We start from the raw sequence: 14093 nt of genomic DNA on the forward strand, positions 1-14093 counted from the left end.
GAGCGGGGAGGGAGGGGGAGGGGGAAAAGGAAAATGAGGAGCTAATTCCAGGAGCCCAAGAGGAAAGCGAATTTTGAGAATGATGAGGGCAACAAATGTATAAATGTGCTTCACACAATTGATGTATGTACGGATTGTGATAAGAGTTGTATGAGCCCCAATAAAATGATTTTACAAAAAAATGCATGCAGAGCTATTGATTGAGAAATTACTATTCAAATCAGATCAGAATTCAAAAACATCTGCAGGAATGCACTTAGTGCAGCATTGTTTATAGAAATGAAAATTTTTTAAAAGTGAAAATATAAACCTGTGTGAATTTTTTCCGACATGATAAGATGGGTTAAATATGATACATATCCATTAACTGGAATACTAGAAATTCTTTCAAAATAATGGTAATATTTATATTTATTGAAATAGAAAGTTATCCCACTCTGGTGTTAAATAGAAAGAGTGCAGAACACTATCTATAAGATGATCCCATTTAAAAAAATCTATGCATATATATTTGTAAATGTCTGAAAGTATATATGCCAAAACACTGCTAATGTTTATCTCTGGGAGGGACAATGTTTCATTTTTATATATTCAATTATTTATTTATGTTAAGCCAAAGGGAATAGCTTATTTTGGCAGATAGTGTGAAAGAAAATGAAAATGGCATACATTAGTAACATAACTCAATATCCTCAATTGGGTATACATGTGATGCGTTTTCTTGCTTTCCGGTGTTCTGCTAAATCACCACACCTAAGCTGCTGTATAAATGTGATACACTGAAACTTATCATGACTGCTTTTGCTTACGTTCTGATTCTGAACAACACTTTTCACAAGCTTCTTCAATTTCTGGGTCCGTCTCAAGATCAGTATCATCCAAGGATGGACCACCAGCCCCTGAGAAGTCTGTTCCATTTCTTAACAATCTGGAAAAAGTCTTCTCTCTTTCAAGTACTTCTTGATATTTCTCTTGGGACTCCGGATCAGCTACAGCGAAAGGAGCATCATCAGACGTGTGCAATGTTGGTGCATTCATGAAACAGGATCATTTTCAGAGGTGGCTTCTCTTGATGTGGACGTCGCCTGGACTCTACCCCAGTTCCTGGACCAGAGTTCTGCAAGCTTCAAGAGTTCAGTTGGACGTCTCTGCTGCAATTTTTATCTAGGAGAACATTTTCAATTCTCGAAACTATTTCTTCCATAACAGTGTTTCCTTTCTCATCTTCCCAAAGTGATCCTGTCAATTTGAGTCATTTTACTGCCCAAATTAAGTTGTCATGCACAGATTTGGAAAAGAGGGCATTCAGCAACTCCCAAAGAGCAATCTGCAGAATGTTTGCTCTTGTGACCTGTCCGTTGGTCCTCTTGATCGCCCAGGAAGAGGACAAATGCATGAAATCGTTTTCGGATCGCTTCATTCCCTTTGGCAGCTTGATCTTTAAGTTCCTATTTGGCCCGACATCTTTGAAGTAACAACTGGCCCAAGTTGCTGCTCTGTGCGTTGTCAGGTGATGAGACAGGCAGTTGCACAGATGAGCTCCCATATGGAAGTCTGGGATACAAGGGGCCTGTTGATAGCCGAGTCCCCCAAGGTCATGCAAAGTGTCATCTGTGGTGACCGGGCCATTCAGGGTCTCTGTAAATGGTTCCCTTTCAGTTTCAAAACAGCCAGGCTGCTCTGTAAGATGATTCAAAAGGTCCCGAACATATTCTGACAGAGTCGGACGATCTCCTCCATCATGGGATGCTGGTTGGCAGAATAACCTGATGAGCAAGACTCAGGAGCGTTGACGGACAGGGTGGACATGAAGATGGGCGCTACAGCCACCTGGGCTTTGGCCACTGTCGCCTCAGAGTTCTGCTGCTTCGGGGTTAGATCCTGTGAACCAGGTGGAGCTCTTGGGGGCCTCCCTGGTTCTGGGAGCACCCCGGGGCTGGGGCTGAGAGGCTGCTGGAGGCCAGTGGGGACGTCCCACTGGGCCCCAGGCAGCAGAGCCTTCCTGAGCCTCAGCCAGTGGCAGTGGCTGCAGGAAGCTCGGGTCTTTGGGCTGCAGTGGCAGTGAGTGCTCTGGCTGCGCTGGACCATGTTTTCTTTTGAACATCTGTAACTTTCGAATTTTCTACAAGGAGCATGTTCAGCTGGATAATGTTTTTAAGGGAACAAATAGGTTCACAACATAGCATTCAATGAAAACGAGATGACCAGGCAGTGTGACAGTCTGTACCACATGAAGGCATCCTGGTGGCACAGTGGATTTCGCAAGGTCAGCAGTTTGAACCCCCCAACTGGTGCAAGGGAGAAAGCTGAGGTTTTCTGCTCTGGTAAAGTTTGACAGCCTTGGAAACCCCCAGAGGCAGTTCCATCTGTCCTACAGGGTCAGTGTGTTTTATTGTCTTGCCTTGTTTGTGTGTTGTATGTACAGTATGACACCACCTTCTGAGCAGGGACCTTAAACAGATCTTTGTATGTAAACACAGCTTTTGTATAGAAAGACCAAGGAAAGCTAGAAGGATATCTGAGAGCAGTTTTCTAGGAAAAGAGGGCTGGTGATTTCCTTTCTCTCTCTTGGTTTTCTGATTTTTATGCAATGCACATGTGTTATTCATTTGAGAACGGTCGAAGAATAAGGTGAAAGACAAACAAGTTAGGGTTTCAACTGGAGGAACCCTCAGGGGTGGGGGCAGGGTAGGGGGGTGACTTACGTTTTAAGAAGAGTGCTCTCTCCGGGGGTGGACCGGTTTTCAACAAGGTACCAGGCGGGGCGCTGCAGGAGCCGGAGAGCCGACTGTTCTCATCTGTAACACATTGTGAGAAATGAGCGCTCGGTGCTCAGGCAAGCAGCACAAGTCAAAAAGGTAAAATACGCTAGGAAAAAAAAAATTCTCATGGAAACGCACCTTCACAGCAACAGGGCAACTCAAGGACCAGGTCAGGTCTAAAGGGCCTGCATTCTGCAAGCTGGCGCTGGCCAGGGTGAGGGGGAAGTGGCGGGCTTGGGGAGTCTGCCCATCAGAGGATGAGAATCCTCAACACCGTAGGAGGAGAGGCAAACAAACAAACAAAAAGATGCAGAACTTGCTGCTGTGGAGTAGTTGATGACCATTCACCGGGACCCTCTAGGACAGAAGGGCGAATCCCAGGATACAGGTGAAAAAAAGCGAGAGACCAGAGCTGAGTGTTCAGAAGGCCATTGTGAGATCCCCTTCAGGTGAGGGGGCGTTCCTAGGAAACCCAAGCCACGGTCCACCTGGTAAAGGAGGTGAGAATAGTCTCCTTTGATCTAAGATCTCCAGGGAGGGCTCAAGGTCAGGAAGGAGGAGAGGAGTCTAGGAGGGCCTCTGGGAGAAGGAAGCACTTGGGTTTGCCCTTGGAGGATGGGGAAGACTTGGACACAGAAGAGACGGTGGGGGGCTAGCTAGATGAGAAGGTATAGAGGGAGTCTGGAGCGGGGAGCTATGGAAGGTGTCTGAGGGAGGGCATCACATGAGCAGGAGGATTTAGGGCAAAGTGGGAGTGGAAGCAGGGGCCTGCTGGGAGGCTCCGGCCTGACCAGGGCAGCAAGGGTGGAGAAGGCCTGGGCAAAGGAAATGTTAGCTCTCTCTGGAGCTAGATATACCTCGGTCCTTGGCTCCGCGCGAGAAAGAATTCACGCCGAAGTCTGGTTCGTGATCCAAGTGAGTTTTATGAGAGTTAGAGGAAGTTTCAGGTTTACACGGCACCCAAGGGGCTCCTCCCGAGCATACAGCTTGTCTGGAAACTGCTCGGAGTCACGCAAAAGTGTCCCAAAGTTCCTCCAAAGTTCCCTCAGGGTTCTGCTGGCTCTCCCAAAGTTCTCCCGGCTCCTGCCTTTTCAAGGATTCCACAGGGAGGCGTGGTGGACGACCCCTGATAGACCCCATTGGCTGAATTGAATTCACCTGGCCTAGGTGGGCCAATTCAGGTTCACGCCCACCCATGCCTACCTACGGGAAACCTGAGCCTCTGGGCATGTGCAGTGCGCCACTCCTTTGTTCCCGTAGCTTGGCCCTCTGGGCATGCGTTAACGGACATTCCCCAGCCCTATGCTGGGCTACCTAACAGAAACATGGCAGGGGCAGAATTGCCAGGGCCTAGCAGCTCACTGGGAGTGAGGATAAAGAGCAGGGTGGAGTCTACAGACGGTATCCCATTTGGGGACTAGGGAAAGCGCTGTGTCCCTTTGGCCCCATTGAGCCTGCAGTCTGTGGAGCAAACACGTGGTGACCTGAGAAAGGGAGCATTGGAAGGGTCTTGTGGCCCTAAGACCCCCACTCAGGTGCTTCCTGGGAGTCAGGCCCTCTCAGGATGACATTTGGGGTAGTGAGCAGCGGAGACCTCAGCTGATGGTGCGTAAGGCGTGACGGGCCCAGTGGAAACCGAGCCCAGAGGCTCAGAACGCAGGCCCTGGGCCACAGTCTGTTTGCATTCCATCTCTGCCACCTACCAGCTGTGTCACCGAGGGTACACCACTGAACCTCTCTGAGCCTCAGCTCTCTCATCTGCAAAACAGGGATCATGAAGGCACCTAGCTCTGGTTAAGCGTGGGCTGACTGCGAAGTCGGCGGATCAAGCTCATGGGCCCCTCCAAAGGACAAAGATGAGGCTCTCTGCTCCTGTGAAGATGCCCAGTCCCGGGAACCCTATAGAAGGCCCGTGTGAGTCCCAATGGACTCTATGGCAGTGGGTTTTTTGCTTAGGCTACAGGGTGGTAATAAGGCGTAGCTGGACGAACTCAAGGAAAGTACTTAGATGAGTGCTTCGAACACAGAGCAAGTCTTAGCTGGTGCCACGGACTTAGCAGGGTCCCCAGCTCCTTGGGAAGAGACTGTGAATGAGGACAAATTGCATTTCAGGTCTGTCCAACTCACCCCTTTCTAGGGGAACCAACCCCCCCCACACACACACACTCATTCAGAGGACAACGATGAGGCCAGAGTTCTAAGTTTCAGGTCTCTACTGCTAAGATTCCTACCCCAATAGTTTTATTATTTATTCTTTTTGTTTTAATTGAGATACAACGACTGCTAAGCTGTGCAAATGACTAAGCACTCGATTACCAGCTGCAAGGTTGGGGGTCTTGAGGCGCCTCGTAAGACAGGCCTGGGGAGCTGCTTCCGGCCTGGAAAGCCCTGTGGAGCGGTTCCGCTGCATTCCCAGGGCAGCCCTGAGTCGGGATTGATTCACTGGCAACTAACAAGATTAAAAGGTGATTTAAAAAAATGACATCTAAAGAATTTTCTAGTTGGACTAGGTATCCAAATTCCCAGCGGATGTTATCTACACTCAAACTCACTGCCCTCGAGTTGGTGCCAGCTCATAGCAACCCTCTCGGACAGGCTAGAACTGTCCCTGTGAGTTTCTGAGACAATAAATCTTTATGGGAGTAGAAAGCCTTGTCTTTCTCCCTCAGAGTGGCTAGTGGTTTCGAACTGCTGACCTTGCAGATACACAGCCCAGCATAAAACCACTCCACTACCAGGGCTCCCATGGATGTTACAGGAGAATTAAATATTGAACGGAACCTGGCAAACTAACTCAGGAGAGATTACTGTCCATCGACTGTGCTCCTCAGGACAGCGTCCTCTCATCTGTTTGAATTGCCTCTCCCTGTTCTTTCCGATCCTCAAAATCTTTCTAGTTCTTACAAGGGTCAATTTTAGTGCCACCTCCTCCAGGAAGTCCTCCTTGGCGTCCCTGTCAGGGCACCCACTCTTTCCTCAGAGCCTCGTGGCACCCGCTGTTGTCCCCCTGTGAGGACAGGAGTGCTCTGCAGATGGGGTCTGGCTTCATCTCTCGTGTCCAGCCCAGGGCATTTTAGTCTCTCCTCCTCTGGCCTCTTTGCCTCTCTTTTGGCTCCCCTTTGTGCTGGTCTTAAGAGTTGGCACTTTGACAAGGTGGCTTCCAACCTCCTCAACTTCAACTCTCTTCAACCTGCCCTCTCCTCCCTGCACTGGCCTCCTCAGAGGGCTGCCCTGGGCCCCTGTAGTTCCCTCTGCCTGGCTGGTTCCTCCAGGCAGGGGGCTGCCTTTTCCAGAGCTGGAGCTCATGGCCACCGCCACCAACTGGCTTTCACTCATCATCTCATCCTCAGCAGCTTGTTACTTCCTCACAGTCTCATTGTCACTCCTCACTGTGGGAAATCCTCCCTCAGTAACCACTTCCCCAACCCAGGGGCCTATTTCATATCCCCACATAGGGGCAAACCTTCTCACACCGAACATTTCCCACCACTCCCAAACGCTCTCGCTCAGCTCAGAAAACACCCTTCTTCTTTTGGTTCAAACCAAACTCTTTAGAGCCTCCTAGATGCAATGCGATTCTCAGTCCCTTACTGCACTCGATCCCCATTCTATCCTGGCGCCCCTTTACTTTGCTCTGACATGCTGAATTTGCACCTGCCTCACCCTCACCTCAGGACCTTTGTAACTACTTCCCCTGTGTCCCAATACATATCCCTCAGTGGTCACAAGATACCACCACCAGCAGCAGTAATAACAGCTAACCTTTACAGGGTGTTTATTTTATTCTATTAAGAAGCCTTGGTGGCACAGCGGCTAAGCACAGGGCTGGGAACAGAAAGGTCAGTGGTTCCAGCCCACCGGCCGCTTCCCGGAAGAGCGGTGTGGCAGTCTGCTTCTGTTAAGATTACAGGAAACTCAATGGAGCACTTCTACCCTGTCCTTTAGGGGGCACTATGGGTCAGAATCAGCTCGGGAGGCACAGGTTTGGCTTTGGATTTATATCTGAGCCCTGTTCTAAGCACTGGTGCCCACAATAGTGCCGGGAGTTATTGGTTCCATTTTATGGATGTGGAAACAGAGGCACAGAAAAGTTAAGTCCTTTGTCCAGGGACAGGAAGGGGTTGAGGATCTGGGTCAGGAGCCCAAGTCCATGCCTGGGACCCCTCAGGTCCAAGGAGCTGGCTAAAGGCTTCCTTCAGGTCTGCTCACTCAGCCCCTGCCCTGCGAGAACCACCAAGACTGGAATTTGCTTTGCTTTCCGGCCCTTGCTCATCCCAGACCCATGGGATTCAGTAAATGTCCGATGGATGCATCATAACAGCCAGAGGGGTCAGTGGACATCTCTGAGCACTGGCTTTGTGCGGGGAGCTCAGAGCTGGTCCCAAAGTGAATCCCTCCTGGTGTTTACAAGGGCCAGGGCCCTCAGGGCAGAGACACCAGGAGAGGGAGCTTGTTGGGGAGGTGGGTGCAGGGACCAGGCTCCCTCCCAGGGGCACACTGTGCCCACCTGGAAGAAGGTGGGGCTGGGACTGGCAGAGGAAGAAGAGGCGGCGGTGGCATCCGTTCTGGCTGGGAGCCCAGAGCAGGCAAACGTGTGGCGTGCCTGGAGTCAGGAGCCATCTGCGGGTCAGCAGCTGAGCAGTATGTCATGGGACAGAGGCAGGGCATGGTCTCAGGAGGGTAGGAGGTAAAGTTGAAGGGGGCTGGACCCAAGAGCCCTTGGCAGACAGCCCAGCCCAGGGCCCAGGTGTGGCAGAACTGTGCTGTAGGGGGTGAGCTTGGCGGCAGTCTCTGGGCTGAGAGAGGCTCGGTGGCGAGGTGGGGAAATTGCTCACCGGTGAACCCCAAAGCCGACAGTTGGAACCCACCAGCCCCTCCACACGGGACACATGAGGGAGTCTGCATCTGCACAGATTTACAGCCTCGGGCACCCCATGGGCACTTTGACTGCCCTGTGGGGTAGTTAGAGTTGGAGTCCACTCCCGGGCAGTGGGGTTTTAGGACCCTGGGGGGAGGTGAGGACCCGAGTAGGTCGTAGGGCAACTTACTGGCCCGAAGGCGGACTTCCAGGGGTTCCTGAAGCGTGTTCTGCACGGCTTCCACGAGGCTCTTGAAGAGGCTCTTGACGGGCTCGAAAGAGAGGGCCACGGGGTGGCACAGCTCCCCCACGCTCATCTGCTGCTGCATCTCCTGCTTGGCGGCCGAGTACGCCTGTGAAGGACCGACGGACGCCCGAGGTCAGGGCCGCTCCCCGCCCTGCAGTGGGGTCCCGGCCTCCCCCACGCACCCAGCCACAGGGGCGCGCCCCACCCGGCCCTGGAACCTGCTCTCACCTCCTCCCTGGCGGTGCGCAGTCCTGGGGGGACCACACTCTGGGAGAAGCTGGGTGGAAGGCTTCCCAGCCCAGACGCTGGTGGCCCCTCCCTCCAGGACCCCTCCCTCCCTTTCACACCCATTGATTGGGTCCTAGTCCAGAGCAGGCATTGGGGGGCAAAGGGAGGAGTCAGACCGGCTGTTCTGGCCCTGAAGATACAGGGGAAGAGTGACGGCATGCCCAAGTCCTGTCCCCCTATATTCAAGCACCCTGGGGCCATCTCTAAGTTGTGCCTCCCTCCAGTTTTAAGGTGAAACGCTGTTGAGAGGGACCAAGCCGTGGCAGAAACGACTGCCTGGTTTATGTCTGGCTGCCTCAGCCACACCTCCTCCAGCGCGCCCCCTTGGGCTTGTGCCCGGAGAAAAGCGCCCTTCTGAGCCCCCCACCCAACCCCGTGCCTCTGCCTAGGTACCAAATCGCCACAGCCTGCTGCGCTGTCACCTCCACGCAGTCTTCCGGGGCCATACAGTACCAGACCTTCCTGCGGCACACCTGCTGCCCCGCTGTGGGCTCCTAGTAGGGGAGCTCTGCTCAGCGTAAGCCGCTCAGCGTCCGTTAAAAGAGGGAGGAGGATGATGAACACTGGTAGCTTTGATAGACGGTGCCAGAGAGTAAAAGGAATAAGGCCATAGTGGCGACTCTGTGCCTATGATGTCAGAAAACTGTTTTTCTCCCCCCAAAAGAGGTTGTTCGTGTTCAGTCGCACTGAAAATGACCATTACTTAAAGAGGTGCAAAGGAACCCCTTTGTGCCCGTCGCCCTCCAAGAACACAGCGCTATTGCCTCCAGAGAACACGGCACCTGGATATCAGCTGACATAACGGAGCAAGAGAATTGGCTGGCTCACCTAAAGGTGATGCACAAGGTGAACTCCACCCTGGGGGCCTACTTGCCTCACTTACTATACAGAGTCCATGCTAGGCTGTGGTTAGACTCTGCACCGCCTTTATTAAATTGAACCCATAACATGTCTTGCCCCATAAGCCCATAGCATGTCTTGTCCCATAAGCCCATAGCATATCTTGTCCCATAGCATGTCTTGCCCCATAAGCCTCAGCATGTCTTACAAGGTCACCGGATGTTGTACGAGAGAAGACGAAGCAGAGAGAAGACCAGAGCAAACTGGCGGCCAGAGTGAGATGAATTGCAGAATGTCGCCTTATTGGAAGTGTATTTGGTGCTCAGCTTTCCAGAAGGCGTGGTAAAGAAGGGGACGGGAAGAGACAGGTGAGTGGAAAGCCACCACTTGCCCAGAGATGGGACAGAAACACCACCCTCAGCCATACGACACTCCCAGGGGCCTTTTCAGGGAATCTCCTTCAACCCAAGGTAATGACTTCCAGCAGAGCCCGGCGGCCTCCCTCCCTTGAACCAGCTCGGCTCACTTCAAGTGGAGTGCCTTCCCAGAAGGCTGTCTCAGTAGTCACTGCAATGGCCGAGGGATGAGCCCTGCCACCGTGGGGACTGAGGGTCAGACAGATCCGGGTTCCCACCCACCTCTGCCACCGGAAGTCACAATTTCTCATTAGTAAGATGGGGTTATGAGATCCACCCGGAAAAGTTCTGGTAAATATACAACTAAGGCACAGAAAGGGCTTGGCACATGTTTGGTTGTTGTTGTGTGCCATCAAGGGTGCCCTGGTGGCCGCACGTGGTTACTCACTGGCTGCTAACCACAAGGTCATCAGTTCAAGCCCACTATCTGATCCTCGGGAGAAACGTGAGGCTTTCTATTCCTTTGAAGAATGGCAGTCTCAGAAACTCACAGGGGCAGGTCTACCCTGTGCTACAGGGTTGCTATGAGTCTGACTCGACCTGATGGGGTGAGTTGGGGTGGGTTGGCATGCCATCAGGTTGATTCCAATTCCCAGTGAATCTGTAGGTCGGAGCAGAACTCCCTTACAAAGTTTCTTTATGGGAGCCACCTGCCACATCTTTCTCCCACGGAGTGGGCTGCTGGGTTTGAACTGCTGATCTTTGGGTTAGTAGCCAAGATGTGCCATCAGGGATGCTTGCTGGGAACCCAGAGGTCCTGCCTATCACTACTATTAATCAGTTCAAGATGCATCTTATTTTTCTAGCTATGTAACATTTTGCTCTCTTGTGTGTGTGGAGACAGAAGTCTACATGCTGGCACGGCGAGCCTCTGTGTATCCCCTTCAGTGTGCAAATATCGTATCTAATGCTACTGTCACCAGGCTGAGGGGCCCTGGGGCTTCCATGGCAGACTTCTTGTTTTCTGGGAAGGAGATCTGAGTCTGATTCCTGGCCAAGTCACACACAGTGCTCCACCACCACCGCCACCACCACGCCTGCGTGGCAGTCACTACGCTGATGAACAGGGTTCAGCAGAGCTCCCAGACTAAGATGGGCAAGGGAGAAAGGACTGGAGTCTGCTTTGGAAAATCAGCCAATGAAAACCCCGTGATCCACAGTCAACCCTGGCGCCCGTACAGAGCCAGGCAGCATCTCACTCTATGGCACACGGGCCACCTGACTTGGGGAGCAGTGGGACGGTAGGTAATAACCCCTCCCCCCACTTCCATCACTCCCACTCCCACAGCTGCGACAAAAGGCTGTAGCAGGTGGCAGTGGTGAGGAGAAAAACCCCGAGTCACCTGCAGCAGTTGGAAGGGATTGGTCTCCTGGCTGATAGTCCAGACGCGGTGGGAGAGGTCGTTCAAGACCTTGATGTGCTGCCCTCGGGACTCCGTCTGCTGCTTGTACGCCTGCAGGGCAAGCTGCGTGTTTCTATCAATGAATTTCTTGGCCAGTGCTTCCTCCTCATCAAGCAGCAGTCGCAGTTCTGTGAATTTCCCTGCCAGCCAGGTTTTACTTGAGTCTGCGTGAGCCTGCAAAGAAAACCCGAATGGCACACGACAGGACGGTCAACCTAGAAACTCCAGGAGAGTCTCACACACACACACACACACACACACACACACACACCATCTAAAAAGTGAATTCAGCAAGGTGGAGGTCAAATATTTTTTTAAACCCAAAACTTCCCTAAGGACTGGTTATAACCACATCTGAAAATACCTGGAAGAATAAAGATCCTCCTTAAAGCCGGGAAAGAAAATTGATTGCAAACTATCTAAACATAAACTTTACCCAAGCCGTGAAGACCTAGACAAACCAAAGCCTAAATGGTACAGAAACCAGTTTAAAGTAAGTACTCTGAGAACAGGGAAGCACAAATCATGTTGCTCGCTCGGAAGCGTTATGATGATAAGGTGGTATTGGTCCCCAGCTTTACCTGTAAATTCAATGTAATCCCAATCCAAACCTTAACATGTGGGTTAAAAACCGTTAAATTGTGATAGGAAGGAGTAGGCGCCATAAAGGGAAAAAGAAGCATTAAAAACAAGATCCACAAAGGAGCTGATCTGATAGATATTAGAGCATACTGTAAAGCCACACTGCTTCAAACCACGTGTCTTTTGACCCAGTCTCTATCTAGCTCTTGGTGGACCAGGGCATGTGCTACAGACTACTGGAATCTTGGACTCTGTCTTTCAGAGCCCTCAACATCCTTCCTAGGCCACAACAGAAGGCCACAACTCAATGTGGAAATCCCGATAAGTGAGCTGAGCTTTACCTCAAACTCCCCTGTAGCCCTTGGACTTAAGGCTAAAACTGCCTAGTGTGGGAAGAAGCATATGGCTGCTATCCTGAGGTACAGGACTGGTGGTTGTCAGGGAAGCAACAAAGCCCACACGGAAGAAGCACACCAGCCTGTGTGATCATGAGGTGTCGTCGGGGGGCAGGTATCAGGCATCATAAGACCCAAAACAATCATATTGATGCAAATGAGATGGGTCAGAGTGGAGACCCAAAGCCCATCTGAAGACAATTGGACATCCCTCACAGAAGGGTCACAAGGATGGGATGAGCCAGCCGGGGTGCAGTATAGAACTGAGGAAACACGACATTCCTCTAGTTCTTTAATGCTTCCTCCCCCTGCCACTATCCTGACCCCAATTCTACCTTACAAATCCGGCTAGACTGGAGCATGTACACTGGTGCAGATAAGAGCTCTCGACACACGAAATCCAGGAGAGATAAACCCCTGAGGAACAATAATGGGAGTAGCGATACCATGAGGGTAGGTGGGGGGAGAAAGGGTGAACTGATCACAATGATTGATGTATAATCCGCCCCCGCCTCCAGGGGGACAAACAACAGAAACTTAGTTGAAGGAACACAGCGGATGGTGTAAGATATGAAAATAATAATAATTTATAATTTATCAAGGGTTCATGAGGGTGGGAAGGTGGGGAAGGGCGGGAAAAACAGGAGCTCATACCATGTATGGATTGTTATAAGAGCCCCCAATAAAATGATTTATATATATATAAAAGAACTGGGGGCCGTTGGACTTTGGTCAGGTCTCTTGCCTTGAGGGTGCCCAATGAATGTTGGCCCGGGACCACCGCATGCTATTTTAATGCCCTCCTTACTAATAATACTTCCTTACTACCGGTTTGAATCTGGTAGGCACGGTTCCGTCTTTGTCAATGTATGTATGTTATTGAACATTTTGCCCTCTCACCCACCCCCATTGTTTATGTAAATAGTGTCCTAATAACTTGAAAGTTTAAGCTGTAAAAGTCAATCGTTCATGTGATGCAAGATGTGGCCAGCCTGCACTTGTATTTCTTTTTCTCAACAGTGTTTTAAATTCCAGCCTGCACTTGTATCATTTCCTTTTCTCAACAGTGTTTTAAATTCTATACCTTTGGCTAAATTAATGACACTATCAATAGAATTACCTTATGTCCTATGGGGATGATTTATAATGGTCTCTATCATAAAATGACAGTGGTGTCTCTACAGTCATCAGAGACATATACAAACCATAGCCATAAAATGAATTTTGGGCTTGCACATCATTCTTATCCCAATCTAACAATTAGTTCTTAGGACATGACCCTGCTTGATGGTTGCCCTCATGAAGAGAACACTGAGGATATGTGTGCTCTAGCAAAGTGTGCAGAAGAAACTAGATGCTGCCCAGCTATCAGGAAGGATAGCTTCTGGGATTTTAAAGACTTGTCTTCAAACAAGCAGCCATGTAAGTGAGGCATCGAGTAGGGCCGCATGGAAGAAGCCACCGGCCTACATGATCCAAGGATTGTAAATAATAAAATCTGAATCCAAAGGAGGAATGGTATCACAGCTTTGATTCTGAGCCTTTGGTGTGCAGAAGGCTATGGAGGACAGTGGACGCCGAAGTCCATGTGCAGGGCCCACCCAGGGAGTAAGCCTCCCGTGAATCCTCCTTGACCACAGTCCAGGGATGTGAATAGTCTTATTATCAGATAGAGGTAGTGTCATTAATTAAAGTTGATGATGGCAGATGTAATTAAAATATCATATTTATCATTTGATCTCCCTATTGACACATTTTGGAGCCCTGGTGGCATAGTAGTTACAAGTTGGGCTGCTAACTGCAAAGTCTGCAGTTCAAAATCACCAGCTGCTCCTCGGGAGAGAGACGGAGCTTTCTACTCCCACTAAGAGTTACAGTCTCGGAAACTCACAGGGGCAGTTCTACCCTGTCCTATAAGGTTGCTAGGAGCCTGCAGGGACTCGATGGCAGTGAACAAAGTGCCTCTTTTCACCTTGCAATGCTTGCCGTCTGCCTGGGGGGACTTCACGGGTTTTGGTGGGGCTCTAGGGTTACCTCGAACTCGCAATGTGACCAAAAATAAACTATTTCTACTTCCTGAGCCTTGGTCTCCACCCCATCTTTGAGGGCCTTTTGAGTCTGACAGCCTAGACCCATTCAAAATCCCTGCATACATCTGGCGGGCCAATCTTCTGGGTTCAACAGTGTGCAGCTTCACACACACACACACACACACACACACACACACATGCGCGCGCCAATCTTCTGGGTTCAACAGTGTGCAGCTTCACACACACACACACACACACACACACACACACAC

The 14093-nt window shown here is 50.7% G+C and overlaps 1 protein-coding gene across 1 annotated transcript in view; it reads right to left on the reverse strand.

Moving 5' to 3' along the window:
* Positions 1-14093, reverse strand: part of TRIM14 (tripartite motif containing 14) — a 32851-nt gene that overhangs the window by 4989 nt on the left and 13769 nt on the right. The window contains exons 3-5 of the mRNA XM_004711079.3: positions 10755-10988; positions 7811-7973; positions 2706-2798 (exon numbers count right to left, since the gene is read on the reverse strand). Of these exons, the coding sequence (XP_004711136.2) occupies positions 2706-2798; positions 7811-7973; positions 10755-10988 (490 nt within the window). The remainder of the gene's footprint in view (positions 1-2705; positions 2799-7810; positions 7974-10754; positions 10989-14093) is intronic.

This window comes from Echinops telfairi, unplaced genomic scaffold (assembly GCF_000313985.2).
Source record: "Echinops telfairi isolate 266 unplaced genomic scaffold, ASM31398v2 ScPeMD7_7410;HRSCAF=8448, whole genome shotgun sequence".
Classification (NCBI taxonomy): domain Eukaryota; kingdom Metazoa; phylum Chordata; class Mammalia; order Afrosoricida; family Tenrecidae; genus Echinops; species Echinops telfairi.